General features: G+C 42.0%; 1 protein-coding gene across 6 annotated transcripts in view; it reads left to right on the forward strand.

Annotated features, from left to right (window-relative positions):
* Positions 1-218: 218 nt before the first annotated feature.
* The window catches only part of LOC111563282 (calmodulin-binding transcription activator 1-like), a 55,386-nt gene continuing 35,698 nt past the window's right edge, over positions 219-19,906 (forward strand). For 5 of the 6 annotated variants that reach the window (XM_035944473.2, XM_023262299.3, XM_035944474.2 and 2 more), the window contains exons 1-3: positions 219-370; positions 2,403-2,498; positions 9,129-9,232. In XM_035944473.2, coding sequence (XP_035800366.1) covers positions 346-370; positions 2,403-2,498; positions 9,129-9,232 — 225 coding nt within the window. In that variant the 5' untranslated portion in view covers positions 219-345. Of the gene's footprint in view, positions 371-1,934; positions 2,078-2,402; positions 2,499-9,128; positions 9,233-19,906 lie in introns of those variants that run through there. The other variant, XM_055010714.1, reaches the window with a different exon arrangement.

The following is a 19,906-nucleotide window of genomic DNA, read 5'->3' on the forward strand; positions in this document are numbered from 1 at the left end:
AACCAGTGCTGTGATTTCACAGGTGAATTATGGCACTTTGCACATCCCATACAGAGCGGAGGGATGGAGGAGAACTCCGCGAGTCTCCATCACGGATCCCCGCCGTCGCTCCTCTCCTCTCGGTCCAATAGTGAGTCTGAACGCGGCAGGCTCGCCGCCCCCCCTCCTCATCCCCTTCCTCTCAGCTCCGCCCCCCTCCTTGAGCTGTCCTCTCCGTGCACGCGCGTGGTCCTCCCCCCTCCTCCCTCCTCTCCCCACCCCTCCCACCACCACTAGGTCGAGTCGAGGAGGAGGAGGAGGAGGAAGAGGAGGAGGAGGAGGGATGAGGCGCGCGGCGGAGGGGAAATGGCTGCCGAAAACAAGCCGGAAGGTAAGAGAGGAATAACGGTTTTTATTTGAGGTGGCAGAGTGGCGATATGCGCGGTTCGGACGAAGGCGGTGAAGGGACGCGAGGCACCGGGGAGGTGAGAGATAACGGCGGGGCTTTCCCTCTCCTCCGGCCCGTCCCGAAAACACGGACGCTGGTGCTGAAGCAGCGACTGTGTGGAGCTCGGTTAACCGACAGCAAATAAATAACAGGAGGAGAGTTGTCCTGTCGGTGGGCTCCGAGTGAGTCGGGATGGGGCAGTTTTTCACCGTCCGACGGTTGCCATCGTCTCCCCAGAGTAGCCCGGCAGCTTCATGAGCGCTTTTTAAAGCGTTTAGCATTAAAGGGGGATGAGGATGAGAGAGGTTCACGCTGAAGGAATTCAGATGCTTTCTCTCTCTCTATGTGTGTGTGTGTGTGTTTATCTGTCTCTCTTTAAGCATGAAATAGAGCACTGGATTGCAGATTCCCTCTCCCCGACCAGCTGTGTATTTATTTAGTCACAATCTGATGTGTGTGTTTATGTTTGTGTTCATTGCTGTTGATGTGTGCTTACGGTTGCTAAGGCACTGAAGGTGAGAATCTGACTGCATCTAGGTTGGAGGGGAGGAGAAAAGGGGGAGGCAGCACCGGGTATGTGTGTCAGTTTTAGGTCATATCATGTATGAATCCGGTTTGATTTTTTGTTTTTTTTTTAACTCCCGTAACTAAACTCTTGGGGTCGTTATCATCACACACCAGCCACCATTTCATTCAGGCTGCTATTCATTCATTCATGAATTATTTAAGGTTGGCAATATTATCTCTATCGCAACTCATGCGTTAAGGAAGACTTTATTCTTTACTCAGCGTGTTTGACATTTGTTTAGAAACACCCCGTGGCTGTTGGTCTCTTCCAAGTCATTTTACTTGATGCCACTAAGGGGTTAAATTTTCTAAAGAAAAATGCCAACAAACATAAACTGTGTTGTTGAACTAGGCGGCACAGTTCCTCAACAACTTTGGAGCTAAAATGGCAATAAAAATTTGCCATGCACCATCAGTTTTATCTCTGGACTATCCTGAACTGATTGATATTCCTCATCAAAGTCATAATGGAAATGACAGGGAGAGCCTTTAACACTCTCTCCACTAGGGAGCAATGCTGAGCAAGATTTCTCCAAGGGGCAATTTTTGGCTAATGTGTAGTATCATACATTTCTGAGGCACATCTCAGGCGTACAGCTCTTAAAGTTAGACACACACATACACACGTGCAAGTGAGCATGCAGTGTGCTGCCAGAGGCAAGGGGAAGGCCGTGGGTTGTGAGTCCCGTTGCGTGAAAAGACTAGAACTGGAGATGAGACAGAAGGCCTATGGGCAGATCAGCAGGCACTGAACCACATAAATATAAAACCATCCTCCCTGCCCGTCCTGTACTGTACCTACACACTGTCACGCAAATGGACTCACACATTCACAGTGTGAGGGATTTTTTCTTTTTTTGCCCAGTGCCCGCTCAGTGTTATGTTTAGAATGGATGTAATAATTTACAAGCCTCAGCCGTGCTGAATGAAAACCAAATGAATCGCGGCGGCGACGGCAGGAGACAGCTATAAACTCTTTCCATTCCCTGGCAGATGTGTGTGGCACCCAAACGGCAGAGTACACCAGTGGGCACGAGAACAACATCCACCATATAGCCTGGAAGACCATCTCCCTCTGCGCTGGTTGGTCTACTTTGTATCATAGCAACAGTGGTCAGGGAAACAGAGAAATGATGAGAGAGAAGAGAAACTAAAGCTGGGTACAAGTTAGTCACACACACGGAGGCAGTGTATCTACTGTGGCCAATCGATCAGGGGACACAATGGATGCAAGTTAGTGGATCAGAAAATGGATCAGCCCACATGCATATCACTTGGAGTTTTGTTTCTGGGCTTTAGAGGAGGAAGAACGAGGTGAGGTGTGTGACTGCCAAGGAAACCAAAGTCTGGAGTTTCTACTAAATATGTCCCCTTTTGGTTTCTTCTTCTTCTCTTTCTGTCTTTGTAGGACTGAAGAAGATAAGAAATCCAGAGCGAATGGTCAGGATTGCTGTTGGTTACACAGGACACACCCCTCCCAAGAGTGACGACACTGACGCCAACAGTAAGAGACACACAAACACTGTTCACACGGTTGGCATGCATGTGTGTGAGGGTGTTTAAGTGGCACCCTGCGCACATTTGTCTGTAGCGCAGGGTGACTCTGGGAGCAAGTATAAAAGCCTTCTGGCAGAATGATGTGATGCGGGAACTGAGGTCTCCTTCTCATCTGCTCTGTAACAGATCACACTTACACATACATGCACACACATATACACAAACACGCACTATATCTCTGTGTGTCTCTGCTGAGACGTCATTCCAATTCAGCTCTGTTACACATCATGTTTATTCATGCGTGCCAGTATAGTATTAGTGGGCACACACTCAAACACTACTGCACATAGCCATACAGAAGGCAGGGCTTACTTTGGCTATCAGCAGTTTATTGTCATACCTAATCTGTACACATGGCATTATGTATCTATAATCCTCAATGGGCCTTGTTAAACTAGAAGTGAGATGGAGTGTGTAATCTGGGGTCGGTGCGTGGTCTGGTATGTGTGCGAGTGCGGTGGTGGGCATGTGTGCGATTGCCGTGGTGTGTTAGAGGGACTATAAAGGCAATGATTGCTTTGATTGGTTATTGATTCCAGAGGACGTGGCGCAAATGCGTGTCTGTGTCTCTGCCTGTGTATGTGTGTGTTAGGGGGGACAAATTGGAGGAAAATAAACAGATGTGAGGAGGAGCAGACGGACATGGTGTTTAGTGAGGGTTGGGAGTGTGGTGGTGGTGTTGGGGATGTGCTAAAACGGCAACCCCATCCTTACAAACATCCCAACCATGGCCTCTTGTTCATTTCAAAGGGAGCAGATGGCCTCATACCTGCAGCAAACCCTGTTAAAAAAAAAAGGCAGACTTTGAGAATAGAATAGAATAGAATAGAATAGAATAGAATAGAATAGAATAGAATAGAATAGAATAGAATAGAATAGAATAGAATAGAATGTTCTGTTTGGGACGACTGTTTAATATAAGCTGAGGCTTCCCGAGCCTATCCCTGTCTCCTATCTGTTCTCACGTCCCAGCTGGAGGATTACTGGAGGAAAAGTTTATCAGCAGAATGATAAAATTAGCATGCACACCCATCTCTCTATCCCCTCCTCCGCCCCCCGCTCTCCCTCTTTTTCTCGTCTCTCCCTCCCTCTTCCTGCACTCTCGCTCATCCCGTGCTATGCTCACCCCCTCCATACCACCCACCCCCCTATCTTCTCTCTGCCCTGGCTCCCCCTCCTGCCCTCCTCCCCCAGCCCTCCCTCCCATCCCTCTATCTAGCTGCTGTGCAATGAGCCTTTCTTTCTGTCACATTAATTTCATCCCGAAAAGGGGGGAAAATGTGAAAATTTCCCCTGACGCCTCCTAATATCAGTAGGGGGAGAGTTAAGAGTTGCATTTGGAGCGTTTTTCTCTCTCTTTACTGAGGAGAGTTTTATAATTAACTGACAGCCATCTCACAAGGGCATTGGCTTGTTTCTGTGTTAAATATGGAGATGACAGTTTTATGAGGTAAAATATTCATCAGTTTGAGGCCGCTCTTCTGTGTGATTCCAGTCTAAATTATGGCATTTGATAGGGTACCAAAGCAATGTTTCACTTTGGTCGAACATTCGCACTTTTTAGCTCACATACCTCAATATGACTTAATGAGCCATCAGTTTCACATTAGCATTCAGGCTTTGTCGCACTTTTGGACTCTTTTTGCTAAATTAGCGAGTGAGTGAGTGATCTGTGTACCGCCAGGATGTGCAGCTTACTGCTGAGGGACTCGCAGGAAAACAACGCAGTTATTGAAATTGTTTTATTATTTCAAATACAAATGTAAATGTGAACAGCACCAAATTTCCATATTTAGATATGTTTTTCTTGTGTCCCAGGATGGTTCATTTTCCTGGGTAACCAGAAACAAAAGGGAAGTTTTTGCCCCATGTCACACCACAGTACAGCTCCACAGAGAGTCATTTGGAACAGATGGAAAAGACGATTGCAACAGTACCCAGGCTGAATTTTTTTAAAAACAGGGACGCATTCTCTGGTTCAGGATTGTTAGAAATACAAGATACAACTCTTTGGGGTGTAAGAGCTCATCAGCATTCAACAATTTTGCAAAGTTGGTCGTCCATTCCTCGTCAGCAGGGAGAGCAAGTGTGAGGGTAGGTTAAGATGACGGTTGTGTCCATGAAGGTGTGCTTTGAAAGGGATTTCGGCACCAAGGTCACTGGTGAAAAAACGCCACTCTGGGACAAATACTGTGATGTGTGTTCTTTGATCGGCATGCACTGTGTGTGTGTATGTGTATGTGTGTTTGTATGTATGAGCATGCATATGTGTGTGTGTGTGTGTGTGTGTGTGTGTGTGTGCGTGTGTGCCTGCGCATGTGCAACGGGCTTGTTTGATGTGGTGGTTCTGGTACATTTCAAAGGCGAGGCTCTGATGAGAATTCTTCAGAACAGCAGGGGAAGGGAGGGGGTTATAGCCAGGAGGGGTGGGGTTTAAACGCTGATTGGCATTCATAGCAGAGAGGCTGGAGTGCTGCTAAAAAAGAAATTAGGCTTTAACTAAGCTGCACCATTCAGCTGTTTAACTAAGCTGCTGCACAGTTCAGCTGTTTGAAATTCTGTCTTCTCAGGCCTTCTATTAATAAATGCATAATTGATTAGGGGGAGCATACGTGCCTGAACACACTTCCTACTGACACAAACACACACATGCTCAGATACCTACTTACATGAGCACGCACACTCTTAGACCCCACTGATGTCCTGCTATAGTGCTTGTTTCCCTTCATGCCTTTGTGTTACCTTCTTCCATCCCTTGTCCTTGCGAAATTCTTATTTTCTCTCTCGCTCTCTCTTTCTCCTTAAGTTTCTTTTTTCTTCATTAACTGTGTCTCTCTGGCTCATTGTCTCCCTGCTTCTCTCTGTCTCCCACTCTGACCCTCCCACCTTACCTATCTCTCTCTTTTTTTCCCCGCTCTGTCATGTGCCCTCAGGTAGAGTATAATTCCTATCCTCCCAGGGGAGTCATGAATGGACGCCCTCTACTCAAATGCTTATCAATAACCTTTGAGTTGCTTGCTCTATTTGACTTCTGAGCAGAAAACCCGTCGGGCTCGCAAACGGGGGTCTATCTTTGTGCCTACGCATTGGTGAGGTGGTATTTTCCTAAGGCATGGTGGGATTTTTTTCTTTTTTACCTTACCTGCACCTATTTGTTATTTTGGTGATTCTCCTTCCACATCAGTGGGAGGAGAGGCGCAGTCGGGGTTGTTTCACTTGTAGTTCAGCAACACCAAACAGTTTTGCTGTCAAAAAAGACTGCATCTTTATCTTGGTGCTCTCTCATAGCTCTCACTAAAACATAAATCCTTCCACCAGTAGTTATATTATAGTATTATTTATTGTGTGTATCAGCCCCAAGCCCCATGGTGATTTCTACTAAAGACTTAAAGCAGGGGTAGGCAGTCTTATTTTTGGTGTAACTGAGCAATAATCTTCATTCTAACCTTCCAGCATATTTTAATGTAAGTGATCTAAGAGGAAACCAGATTTCTACATCTCCTCCTGGCTCTGTTTTCAGGCTCTAGATAATATAGCTTATGATGGGAGATTTTAACCAATCACAGGGCTTTTCGCCGATCAGATGAGATAATAAAACCAGCAATAAAGTCCACAGTGAGTGCAGGATGTGGTGGTGCAGTGGGTTCGGCATAGGAATTTCAGTCAGAAGGTTGAGGTCGAGTCCCGTGTGGAGCAACAAATGAATGTTGACTTTTAGCTTGAAGTGTGTGCTTGTCTGGTGGGAGAGATTTAGAGCAGAGAGGGTAGAGCTGCAGAATGAGGGCTATATATTTTCAAACTCTGACATTTTTTTTTCAGATTTCAGCTTTACATCTTTAAAAAATAGTCACAATTTTATTGTTACATTTGTAAAAAAATAAAATAAAAATAAAAAAATGAGGCAATTTTATGAAGAAGCTGAGTCCTAATTTTTTTTTCTTTTAACAAATATTGCCCAGTCAGGAGAAAATAGTGCATATTTTTAGCTGTGGATTTGGTGTGTGACTATTTCCTACAGCACACTAGTGTATGTGGGGTTGTCTCAAAATGTATTACAAGTGTCTGTGTTGATTGTAATGTAGATACATGTCAACATTTGGAATGGTGTGGTTCATGTGTACACTATATTGCCAAAAGTATTAGCTCACCCATCCAAATAATCAGAATCAGGTGTTCCAATCACTTCCATGGCCACAGGTGTATAAAATCAAGCACCTAGGCTGCAGACTGCTTTTACAAACATTTGTGAAAGAATGGGTCGCTCTCAGGAGCTCAGTGAATTCCAGCGTGGAACTGTGATAGGATGTCACCTGTGCAACAAATCCAGTCGTGACATTTCCTCACTCCTAAATATTCCACAGTCAGCTGTCAGCTGTATTATAAGAAAGTGGAAGTGTGTGGGAATGACAGCAACTCAGCCACCAAGTGGTAGACCACGTAAACTGATGGAGCGGGGTCAGTGGATGCTGAGGTGCATAGTGTGAAGAGGTGGCCAACTTTCTGCAGAGTCAATCGCTACAGACCTTCAAACTTCATGTGGCGATTGGGCGATGCTCAGCCCCAGATGCTGGTGTTCCCTCACAATTCTGACCTGAGAAATTATTTTGGTGGACATTTGCATACAGGGATGTGAGTATTGTCATTGAAATGGTAGACTCACAAAAAAGTGAATTAGTGCAATATCTAAACCTTCTGCAAAATTTAAAATTATTGGTGTGTTAGGTTGTTTCCCGGAGGTTGTTGTTGTTGTTTCCCGTAGTGAAGGGGATTTTGAAAACGGTATCGCATAGATAGTAGAAGGGAAGGAGAAGTCTGCGTGAAATGCAAACTTATATCTGCAATCTACATCCGGTGACTCCGACTCATATAGCGTTGACTTTGTAGACGCAGGCAGTACTTGTTAGTAATACTTCAGCTCGTTCAAAACACTGCAGTTTGACTATTAACCAGAATGAGGAGGAGGCAGCACATCAGTCCAGTTTTAGCAGCTCTTCACTGGCTCCTTGTTACATTTAGAGTTCACTTAAGATCCTCTTTGTGTACAAAATGTTTAATAGGTTTAGACCAAGCTACATTGCTAACTTTTTTGTTAACTATCTGCCTTCAAGAACATTGCAATCATCACCTGCAGGATTTTTTTAGAGGTTCACAGCTGAAAGAAAAATGGGAATGCAATCTTTGTCAGCTACGCCCCAAAGCAATGGAACACTCAGGTATCAGGGAAGTTTAAATGAAAGCTAAAAACTTTCTCTTCACTTTATTTTCACTAGTTTTGACTCTGCCCTTTGCTACTCACTTCTGTTAAAATCTCGTATTTTACTTGATATTATGCATTCTTTAATTGTATAATCAGAGGGTTTTGTTTTCCATAGTTTGTTTTGCATTCTATGTATTTTGCTTTTTAATTTTATGATTTTATTGTTGTTGTAATTCAGTAGGTTTCATTTTTAGTGTTATGTTACATTAATTATGGCCTTTTATTCTTGTTTTTATGATCATTCTGTGTCCACTTTGATGAGAAGCAATCAGTGCTTGATATTTCTTTATTGTAAAGCAGTTTGAAGCTGCATTTCCCATATATAAAGTGCTGTGCAATTAAAGGTTGTTATTATTTGTACCGTGATTAGTGAGAGGGTTACAGTCAGGAGGGGGGCTGAACTTGGTACTAATAAGAAAAATATAGAAGGATTCTTTAAGGAAACAGTGCTAAGCAAGTAAAAGTCATCTGATTTTTTCCAACCTGTGGTGTGTCTCAGTGTGATTCCAAGTAAAATAGTGCATCATTGCCCTCCAGGACTTTCAGTATGTCTAGAAACTTGCAATTTAAACTTCTATTTCAACATCACGCTAAGCACTTAGCCTGGGACTCTGGAGCACCTGCGCAAGATTTTTGGTTTCCTCAAAGGATGAGTTATTATGGGTTTCTACACTCCATTACTAAACTCTCTGTATACCACTATGGGGCAAGCACTGCTTTTAAAGGGGATAAGTAATGCCCATGTGATTGGCCATGATTGTTACCAACCCCAAAAGCACTGATAATGTATGATAATGGAGTCTTCTTAATCCAAATCTGTTTGAGGGTGGGTCTCAGGTGCACCTCCACCTGCTGTACAAAAGTAAGTGTGCTGCCACTGCCTCTGCACACTTACTGCTCATTGACTGTTGTTCATACCCTGATTTACAACACAATCAACCTGACTTGCTTGTGAATCACACATAACTACATAAGATATAATGAGACACATACATAAAGATGGCAATGAAATATTAAGCATGGTTGGTATGCAATTTGAAGTCCTTGTCTTGTTTCAGTTATTAGGAATAACAAACTTTGCGCCCTATATAACTTTTTGCTGCTATGACAAAAAAATGTTATATTACTTTATTAAAAATGTTACACTATAAAAGTTTGTTATGATTTTGTTCAGCCAGAACTGACTTTTGCTATTCTCCGCTCATAGTGTTTAAGTGTCTGGTGTGAATTTTCTTTCCTCTTCCTACTCATCCCTCATTTATCTTACTTTATCTCTATCCACCCCTTCCTCCCTCGCCTCCTCTTCCTCTTCCCCTCCAGATGAGCCAGGCCAGTTGAAGATCTACCTTCCTAAGAAGCTGCTGGAGTGTCTGCCCAAATGTTCCTCTCTGCCCAAGGAGCGCCATCGCTGGAACACCAATGAGGTGAGAATGAGACACACTCAAGAGGGAAATATCTGTGACAGTGAGATGAGTTTTTGAGTTTTTTTTTTTCTTTTGCTGGTGACTCATCTCTAACTAATGTCACATAGACAGATGAAGAGGAAGCAAACAAACACAATAGCAGTGTTTCATTATGGGACCCTAAAACTGTGACACTAGAAAATAAAACTGAAAAAAAGCAGCAACCCGAGCTCACAGCCAAAATCCCACTGACTATACATTCCATTTGGCATGTCGCTGTCTATTTTCCTTTGTAATCCAAACAACTGTGGGTTAAGGCATAGGAATGAGGGGCTCCTGGGTCTGAAACAACACAGCTTAGAGGCTGAGAAACAAGAAATAAGGCTACAGATTGAATGTTTCCACTGCTGGGTGTTACTGGGTTCAGAAAAAACGACGGTCAGTGGGATAAAGATTGTTATCTGAGCCCAACATTGTTGCTATGCAACTGAAGAAAGATGTTAAGTCTTTGGCACATTTTAGTTCCTATAGTTGCTTTTTCTGTCTTGTGTTACAAGTGAAAATGACGCTTAAGTTGCAGTGTGTGTGATGTTGTTCCCCAAAGCAAGAAATGAGGTAAAAATGAAAAGCGGCCTGTATGAGGTGTGAACAAAACCAGTGACTAAACACCTGGAGGATTCTAGATCATAAAAGCGATTTAGGTATTAGTAACTTAAGGGCTTATTCCAGTTGCTTCTGTGTTAACCAGATTTTAGAATATGAAGTTTTTCCACAATCTCATGAGCTATTGCCTTGCTCTGGGCCAAAATTAGCACCATATTTACAGAATGAACCGCAGATAACACAAATTCTGCTGCTCGATAAGCAGCACAGTGTAAAATGGGGGCAAATTAGCTTGGGACAAGTCTTTACTCAGGGCCAAGGATCACCCTGAGCTAAACATTTTGGGTGTGAAAAGCTTTTCAGAGTTGCATGTTGTTCCAGACTTAAGCTGTTAGCTTAGGAAAGTGTTTGATGGGTGGACATGGATGCAGGCATTTATCGTCAATAGCTCCTTGTTTATGCATTGCACAGCTCTCCACTGGTGGTTTGCTCCATCCATTGTGATGTGGTTGGCCTCTGCTGAGACATTTTCTCCATGTGCAGGCTGTGCACTCCATTATGGATGTGTGTTTGTGTGTTTGTGTTATTGATTACCAAGTCCAGCATTATTATGCAATGCAAAGCTGATTTGGCCTGTGGTTTTTCTCTCAGGAAAGTCATTACATTTTTCATGCAATCCATCTCAATGAAGGTCATACTGGGAGTTAAGCACGGTGCCTACTGAACAGTGTGTTCACATGAATAGGCAGTGTGAGTGTGTCTTGTGTGTTTGTGTGTATGTGTGTGTGTGTCAGTGTTTGTATGCGATTGAGAAAAACGTGACCGCTGCTGGTTAGGGACTTCCACACATGAGCCTAACCAAGAGTAACTTACCATCTACTCCTCTCTATCTCTATCCATCTCAACCCCCCCAACTACCAGACTCAGTTCAGGGGGAGGTTGGGTGTCCCTCAGCGGATTCCTTCAAAGCTCCTCTTCCACCCAGGCATAAAGTTTTCCGCATACTTAAACACTCCATTGTGTCTGCTGCTCCCCTTGCTTGGTGCTTTCTTAGTGGGAGACGTGCATGCTCACCGTGTGTATATAGTACATGTATGTATTCCAGCCTGCATATATGTGTTTCTGCCTGCGTGTGTGTCTGTTACGGAAATGCAGAAACCTAGATTATTGCGATTGATTATTTTGTAGCTGCTGCAACAAAAGAATTGATTTTTGTCTGTTGATTTTTATCTGTCTGTATTGCAGACATTGTAAGAAGTGCACTAGTTTTCATCAGCAGCATAGAAAATTTACATTATCACCGTTATCAAATCTTACATGCATGTAGGATTTCGTTGTCCACAATAGATTGTAGTGTAAGACATTTTTAGATGTGGGATTTCCAGACCAGTCAGCTGTCAAGTCAGCTGTCAGATTTTAAGTTTTCAACTTGTTTATTTAGTTGCATCCCCTCAATGTGTGTGTGTTTGTGTATGTGTGTTAGCTTGAAATAAAATGCTGTTCTGTCGTAGATGTTGCCCATGAAGTGCGGTGATGTGATATCAACAGATGCTGTCTTGGAAATACTCAGTAATTATTCAGTGAGAAGTAAGGCTGAACAATTATTTGATTTCAAATTGAAATCACAATATAAAGCAATGAAATTAGCAAACTACGAAGGCTGCAATTTAAGATGAATGCTATGCAGCATGTCTGGCCCCGTGTTGGAAACTGTGTGACAGTTGCACATTTGATGATGTCATGTTCCATCGCATGTTTTAAATGTGTTACATGGTAAATATGGAACTGAAACTTGACATCAGAAAATACTTCACAAATATCAATTGGTAATATCTTTCATGATATCACAATTAGATATTTTCCCCAAATTGTTCAGCCCTACTATGTTGATAGGTTTATGTGTTTGTGTGCGCATGTACTCTTTTGTGGATTTCTATGGACTTTTTCATTTCCATATGCTTGTGCCTAAGCAAATCAAGAATCGGTTTTGTTTTTCCTCATCCTCACTGTCTGGGTTTTGGGTTTGCAGCTGCTATTTATGAATGCCATGTAGAATTAGGATTATCATTTTTGTGTGTGTGTGTGTGTGCACGCGCGCGCATGTGCTCCTGCGCATGTGTGTGTGAATAAAAGGAGTGTGACAGATAAAGAGATTAACATTCTGTGTTTGGATGAGAATGCTGCTGATTAAGTCAGACTCAGTCTTTACAAGTCTTCATCTGAATTGTCCTTACTCTCACCTTTTTCTTGGCATGTGTATGTCTATGCAAGTGTGTGTGTGTGATTTTCTTGCATGTGTGCCCGATTGCATATGATCCTCTGATCTCTGTTTTGTCACACATGGCTCCCCCTGACACCTTGGTCTCCCACAAGAACTGAGCTGTGACCCCATACATTTTTACCCCATCCACTCCTAGTCCTCCTCCTCCCTGTCCTTTCCTCTCTTCCTTCCCTCCCTCTCTTCCCCACCCCTCTCTCTCTCTCTTTTGTGTATCTACTGATGTGTGAAATTATTCTGGGATGGAGGGATGGATTCCTCCCTGAAGGGCTGAGTGGAGGCGTGAGCCTTTTGTTCAATAATAGATTGGGGTTGTATGTGTATCTGTCCATGGTAATAGACTATGGACTAGTTTTAGATAACAAACCACACTCAGGTGGACAGACTGATGGTGGAGCCTGTGTTATCCGTCCATCTGGAATTACTTGTTTGGTTTCAGCAAATTCTTCGGAGCACTATAATAAGGAGGCTATCAAACTTTTTCAAATGTAGACTTCAGAGTCTGGTCCTGGGACTCAAGCTCATGAAAAGATATGATTACTCTTGTGGGGACCCTTGACACCCTGACTCACATTTTAAGAAGCCAGACTGAGTTGAATACTGAGTAATTTTTTTCTCTTGAAAGCTTAAATTCAAACTATAAAACATGCACATGCACATACACACACACACACACACACACACACACACACACACACACACACACACACACTCACAGTGCAAACGTGCACATCAACGTGTGGTCTAATGTGCATTTTAAAGGCTTCTACTTCAGAGCATCTCCCCCACTATGATTCAAATGATGCAACTGTCAAACGGGTTGGTACAGACTTCAGTACTTCACAAAGGCGACAGTCGTCTGTGCCACAATGCGTCTGCATGTGACTTTGCTCCACATGTCGCTCAACTGTTTGGTGGGGAGGAAAGCAAATGTGAGAATCTGGTAGTATTTTGTTATTGTGATATGAAATAATATTCTATGAAACATGCAGTGTTTTATTGTAGAGCTCTGTTCACATCTTGCAGTGATATATTGGTGGCTGTAAGGTGTGAAGGCTTTGCTAGTTGGCAGTTCACACACGCTCATGTCTGGCCGTGGTGCCGCATGACACTAACATGATTGCTTGAATGAGAAGTGGATCAAAAATCATATACATTTTAGGCCACTGCCCCATCTGCCTCCTTTGTGTGTGTGTGTGTGTGTGCGTGTGTGTGTATGTGTGTGTGTGCATCAAGGGTAGGTGTTGCCATGGTAACAGATTGTGTGCATGCGTGTGAGTGTATTTCTGCTAATGGTATGATCGATGATGCATGTGTGACACAGACCCCATTCATGATTGTGCAGTACACTGAAGGTGATAAAAGAGACGCGACAATTGGTGTGTCTGCTTGCAAATCATGTATGACAGCCCTCCAGAAAAAATAACAACTATTAATGAAGGACAAAAGCTCTGCATCACAGGTTAAAAAAACCTCTCACATTCACCTGTGCGTGCTGTGGCGTGTGGGCTCATGGGAGCTACCTTTTTGAGACCAAACAAAGCACTGTGCGACTTTGTCTGAGTATGTGTGCATGTTTAATTTATTATTCATGTCATTACTGTTGTTTGTGAGCCATTAAACAGATACATTGAATTAAATATGCATACGCAGTATTCCTCCGTTTGTGTGGAGATATTTCCCCATTTTTCTATGTAGGTAAAACACGAGGAGGTATTAGTGTCTGGAAAGGAAGTTACACAGGGGGGATTACATTAAATGTCAGTTACCAGACTATTTGGAAAAATAAAATGCTATGAATCCATTATGGGAACTCAGAGTGATACAGATAGCAGACAACCAGTTGCAGGCCTCTATGTTTCATTTATACTGTGCTGAAGGGTGCCCTTGATTTATGACTTTGATGTGTGAATTGCTAATGTCCAGCGCACACTGGCACAGGGCTGGAAGAAGCCCACACTCTGTATTTTGTCGACTGTGTCAGAACAAAGAGAAAAGGCACACACTTTTTTGGAAACTTAACCGAAAGTTTCATGTTTAAATGAAATGGGTGTGCTGCTCGAGCATTTGTTAGATAACATGTTGGTGAGAGACTTTGTGTGTGTGTGTGTGTGTGTGTGTGTGTGTGTGTGTGTGTGTGTGTGTGTGTGTGTGTGTGTGTGTGTGTGTGTGTGTGTGTGTGTGTGTCCCAGAGCCTGCCTGTGGCTGTAACCTCTCCAGTTGACATTGAGCTCCGTGCTGTTGCCGTTTACCAGAGTAAAGCATAGTTTAATGAGGGGGCAAAGAAGCCAGTACACACACTCACACATGCATGCGTACACACAGGCATGCATACATTTGTATACACGCACTGACACGCACACAGACTACCAGAGGGGTGTTTCACAGCTCCTTGTGTTTGATTCCTATTCTTTTATTTTTAATCATTCCTCTGTCTTTTGGGTTGAGAAATATTTTATGTTTGGAGAGCGCCAAGTTATAATCACTAATTAGTCCTCCAGGCTCTCTCTCCCCCTCCCTCTCTCTTTTTCCCCTCCTCTTTGTCTATCTCTCCATCTCTCTCTGAGCCAAGCATAGCCCAATTAACTCTCAACGTCATTTTGTGTCTGTTGTGACTTCCATTTTCGACTCAAACTCCAGACAACCATACTGTCCTGCTGACCAAGCTGCCAATATGGACCAAATGTAAAGCAATACAAAGAAAGAATTAGATTCATTCTAATTCATAGACGCAGTTTCCTCATTGATAAATGTAATTATCCAGCAGGCTTTTCATTTGCAAACAGGCCTGCGCAAGGTAAATTAGATGTGTATGTAGATGGTGCTTTGATTGTTGGATTCTGTATTTCAGCAAGTTTCAGTCATGCAGATATTTGAACACACACAAGTTCACAAGGAGCTGGGATTAAGCAGATTTCACAAGTCTAGTCAGTGAAAGCCAGGTGTCTGAGGTAGGAGTTAGTGTTGTCTCTCCTCTCCTCTCCTCTCCTCTCCTCTCCTCTCCTCTCCTCTCCTCTCCTCTCCTCTCCTCTCCTCTCCTCTCCTCTCCTCTCCTCTCCTCTCCTCTCCTCTCCTCTCCTCTCCTCTCCTCTCCTCTCCTCTCCTCTCCTCTCCTCTCCTCTCCTCTCCTTTCCTCTCCTCTTTCCTCCTTCTCCCCAACTGGAAGCTCCACATTTTCCTCCTGTTCTATTTTCTCCATGTTGCACAGACCCACTATTTATCTTGCGCCCTATAATTTGACACAAAATATTGTTAACTGGAGACACAGAAATATATTAAACAGTTGGAATGTGTGACTGTGAGTGTGGGGGTGTTGCGTTTGTGCCTGAGCTCGTTTGTGTGTGCTTGCATGCGTGCGAATGTGTATGTGTGTGCATGTGTGTTTGAGTTTTAACTTCCTGTTAGATTCCAAGCTCCACCAAAAAGAACTGAATGGCCAACAGTGTCTGCTGTAATAAGAAGCCGGGCTCTGCAACGGAGACAATACTTTTTGTATCCTTGAATGTCCTCACATAGAACCTCTGTAATATCTGAGTCTTGTGTAAATTAGATTTAATTCATTGGAGACAGATAAAGCATTAAAATGTGTACGTGCGTGCATGTGCATGCACACGCAGATGGTCCTTGGAGTCCTATTTTGAGAACTTGTACAGTCTGTGTACAGTTTTGTCTCGATAACTTTATAACTTTATTTAACTTCGATAACTTTGTGCTTTGCGAGGCCTGTAGGAGTCAAAGATATTACAAAGCACCACAAGGTAATTTTGCATGTTTACATTCCAAACTAACAGCGAGTTGGAAGCAAAACATCACACTGCAGATCAAGTACAACAGGTCCTGGAAACCCTTTTGTTTTTGATGAGCTTTTTCTTTACTGTCTTCTTTTTTCTAACTTAGTAATATATGGAGCTTAGGGACTTGTAAGGAATATGCCTAGTTCAGGAGTTTTGAAGTCAATCCATATTTCATTCTCTCTGTTCATGCTTACGAAGGTAGGTTTCCATCTAACATAATCTTAGGTTTGATGTAAATACCACTGCCAAGTCCAACTATGCATAAAATGATATTAAAATAAATGAATAATATGAAAATGTCTGTAAATCCTTCTTCGCAAGCAATTGTTTAATCAAAGTCTGAGGGTATATTTTTATGGTGTGTAGATCATGGCTGCCAATACTATTTTTTCTATTAAATGATCTATTGACTATTTTACAAATTAACCGATTAATCTAAATGAATCTAAAATTAAGGATTTTTACATAAAAAAGATTGCTTGTACCAGCAAGCCCAATGCACACAAACACACATTGTCACCATCAATCAAAGTAGAATAAATCTAGATTCTGGCCTAAACATTTTCTGAAAACAATTATTCAGTGGAAATTCAAAGACAGCAAGCGGGCGACTTTATGGCTTTTTGAGAGTATTCAGCAGCTACAAGGACAAAAGATATTAAGGAGCTCTCACTACTAATGAATAGTCAACACTTACAGTGGTTTTGCCTTTTTTTAGGGGATGCATCTGCCAGAATAGCACCTGTGTGTTTTCTACATTCCTGCTGCTGTGCCATTGAAATTTTGCACAGTGTACAACTGGCTTTTTTGTTTTGTGACAATTTACAGTACTCCAATTCTTTCAAAGCCTTGTGTTTCTGGAAATGTTAACATTGAACTGAGAACTGACTCTGTTGCAGGCTCCATTTTCTTGAACTGTGGCACTGACTAATGACCAGAGACAACTGTTGTCATGATGCAGCAGTTAAATAGGAATATGATAGAAAACATTTTGCAATTTACAATGAATGTAAGAATTTTCTAAAAGAATTTAAAAAGTATGCTTTCTATTAAAATACTGATGACCACACATTTTGACATCATCGATGAAGTAATCGCAGCAGCCCTGCTGCAGACAAATAATGAGAGAGCATCTTGTGATAGGATCATACCGGCTGTGACTCCTGTCACCAAGCTGACGCTACAACCCCTGATGCTCAGATCTCAGATCACACCGATCTTCAAATTCAACCTTCATCTTGATCTCACCTACACACCTGTAAAGTTTCAGGACTGACGCTATCAGGATGACAAAATCTTTCCACAGACAGGCAGACAAACGCATAAACAACCTGCCAAAATATTCAAAACCACCTTTGTGGTAGTTCCCGTTTACAGTACGGACTCACAAGGTAAAAACAATACCGACTACACTATTGCGGCTTCAGTAAACACAAGTAGCACCCACTTTTCTGTGTTTGCTGATGCTCACTCTGTCTCCAGACACACATTTATTTAGCATTAATCTGCTGTAAATTCAGTATGCACTGAGCATATCTGTGGACATCCGAGACTGCATGAGTTCAAAATGAGTCATTTGAGAGTTTTTTTTTTTTTTTTTACAGACATTTGATACTGCTTCATTGTTGTGTAAGGATTATGGAGTTGTCCACTCAGCAAATGTGGGCTGGAGCTGTGTATCCAGTGTGAAAATAAAAGATAGATATGTGTGAAACTGTAACCTACCTTCTGTTCAAACTGGTCAACAGCTTTTTCGTTATGTCACATGTTTGGTTGATATATTTAAAATCTCTCGCACTGCTAAGCCAAGCCTTTCTGAAAATATATCAGGCAGACAGTTGTGCTATACCAAAACAACATATGGATCAGTAACTTCTGAATTGCCACCTAGCATTTAATTTCTCTCCCTCAACATGAATTTAGCATGCATTTTGCTGGTGGTATTTCTGCTTGGGTAGTGTCTTTCTGCAAATTTGCTGTTTCTAACACCATGTTGTTTCAGTTTGTACAGATTTTTCCACACTGCGTATTTAGACAGATACAAAATATAATTAAGGGTTCTTATTTGTAGTGTAACGTAATATTAATATGTCTGAAATTAAAGAAACAACAGTATGGACAAATGTTTGGAATGTTCTCTAGTGAGACAATACTTGCAAAGTTGCCTCTCTAAGTTTTTACAAACAGCATTATTAACTGCCCATATCTTGTAGCTAATCCAAGAAGAATGAACTTATTAACTACAATATTTATTACTTAAGCAATCAAAGTTCACATACCTATTCGCAAAGGGACTACAAAGTTAATCAGACCACATTTGTTTATGCTCTGTAAAGTTGCTGTGAGGTCAAATTGTCAGTTTGGTTAATGTGATATTGCAGGGATCTGAGTGTGTTAGCCTCATAAGCTTCAACCCACTAATGGCCACTTGCAGGCTTTATTTTTAATTAAAACTGTTAAGATTATGTGGTTGTTAAATTGCATTGTCGGTGCAAGATCAATGTTATTTAGTGCAGACCAAAAATACAGCATAACAATGAAAAAGTCAAATCGCTGTGGTGGATTCTGAACACTTTAATTTATTATCACTTATTACCTATTTGTCCATTGCTTATTTCAGTTGATAAAGGAGATGTGTGTGTGTGGGGAATGGTAAATATGAATATTTAGTAGTGAATGTGAATTACAACCACGGAGTTAGTTAATGTTTAATGTTCACTGGTAGGCATTTGTCGAGATAAATGTGTTACTGACCGTGTTTCCTTGTTAATGAGTTGTGAATTCATACTTTCGTGTTGTTCTCCTGCCGGGTTCACTGCACACTGTGAACAGTGTTCCTCAACAGGTTTGTGGCCCAATGGAGTTTTTCTTTTAGTAAACTCTTTAACCCCTGAACATTCACCTTGTTTTTACTACAAAGACTAAAAGACTGGAAGCGTTTTGTTTGTAGTGATTCAACAAGTGTGTGTACTTTACTGTAGGTGGCAGAAAAGCTAAGAAGCATCTGATTTAGTGTGTACGCACTCTTTTTACAAAGTAAAGAACTATTGCTGGAGCTATTATACCCGTCTATTGGTATCTGAAAATTATTCACACCATTTGAATCGTGAGGCCTTATGCTTTCAAAAGACTATGGCCGATCCCATTAAAATCCCATTAAAAATACAGCGACGGAATTTTCACTCTACCTGTATTCGTGGGTGTTAAGTGGCTCAAATCGCAATTAAAGGCTTTAATTTTGAAGCAGACATATGTAGGTTTTTATACATTAGTATAATGTCTGAGTATAGTATAATCTTAGTACGACATCTCACCATCTGCTTTACAAACTGAACAAGTTGTTCTCTATTCTCCTGCAATCGTCACACCATAATGTAGGTCAAATGTTATGGCATGTTTGAAAACCCACCAAACATAACTTTCACCTTTGGCTGTTTTTATGATGGCATAATTTTACTTAGCTGGATCTCCTCACAGATCAGCTTATTACAGGAACCTAGCCAAAGGGGTATATTGACTGCCTACAGCATCATATCCACAACAAAGCATACTGAGAGGACTGTGAATCTCATGGTGCTGTGACTAGCATTTTCCACTAACATTATCCTGGAAATGTACACATTGACACGATTTACCCTGGGACGTGTATACATTTACTGGTAAATATATGGTTTCCCACATTTACCGCAATAAAGCGTGAGATATTTTGTAGCGCATGTTGCACTTACAGTGTGAGTTATGATGTCTGAGCAATTTCATTCAGGGCCCACAGCATGAGTCTGGTCTCCTATCAAACTGCAGTTCGATCCAGCATCATGTATTCCTCCATCTCCCTCGTCTCTATCCTCTTCTTCCTCCCTCTGCTTCCTCCCACTCTCTGATGTATGGAACGTCTACTCTCATATGGATTGTGTTTGTAAAAGTCATGGTAATCAAATTTCACTGATTCCTGGGGGATTAAACAAGGTGGCATTTGTGTGTATGTGTGTGTGTACTCTGTCTGCATATACAACATTAACT

The sequence above is a fragment of the Amphiprion ocellaris genome, chromosome 5 (assembly GCF_022539595.1).
Source record: "Amphiprion ocellaris isolate individual 3 ecotype Okinawa chromosome 5, ASM2253959v1, whole genome shotgun sequence".
Lineage (NCBI taxonomy): Eukaryota > Metazoa > Chordata > Actinopteri > Pomacentridae > Amphiprion > Amphiprion ocellaris.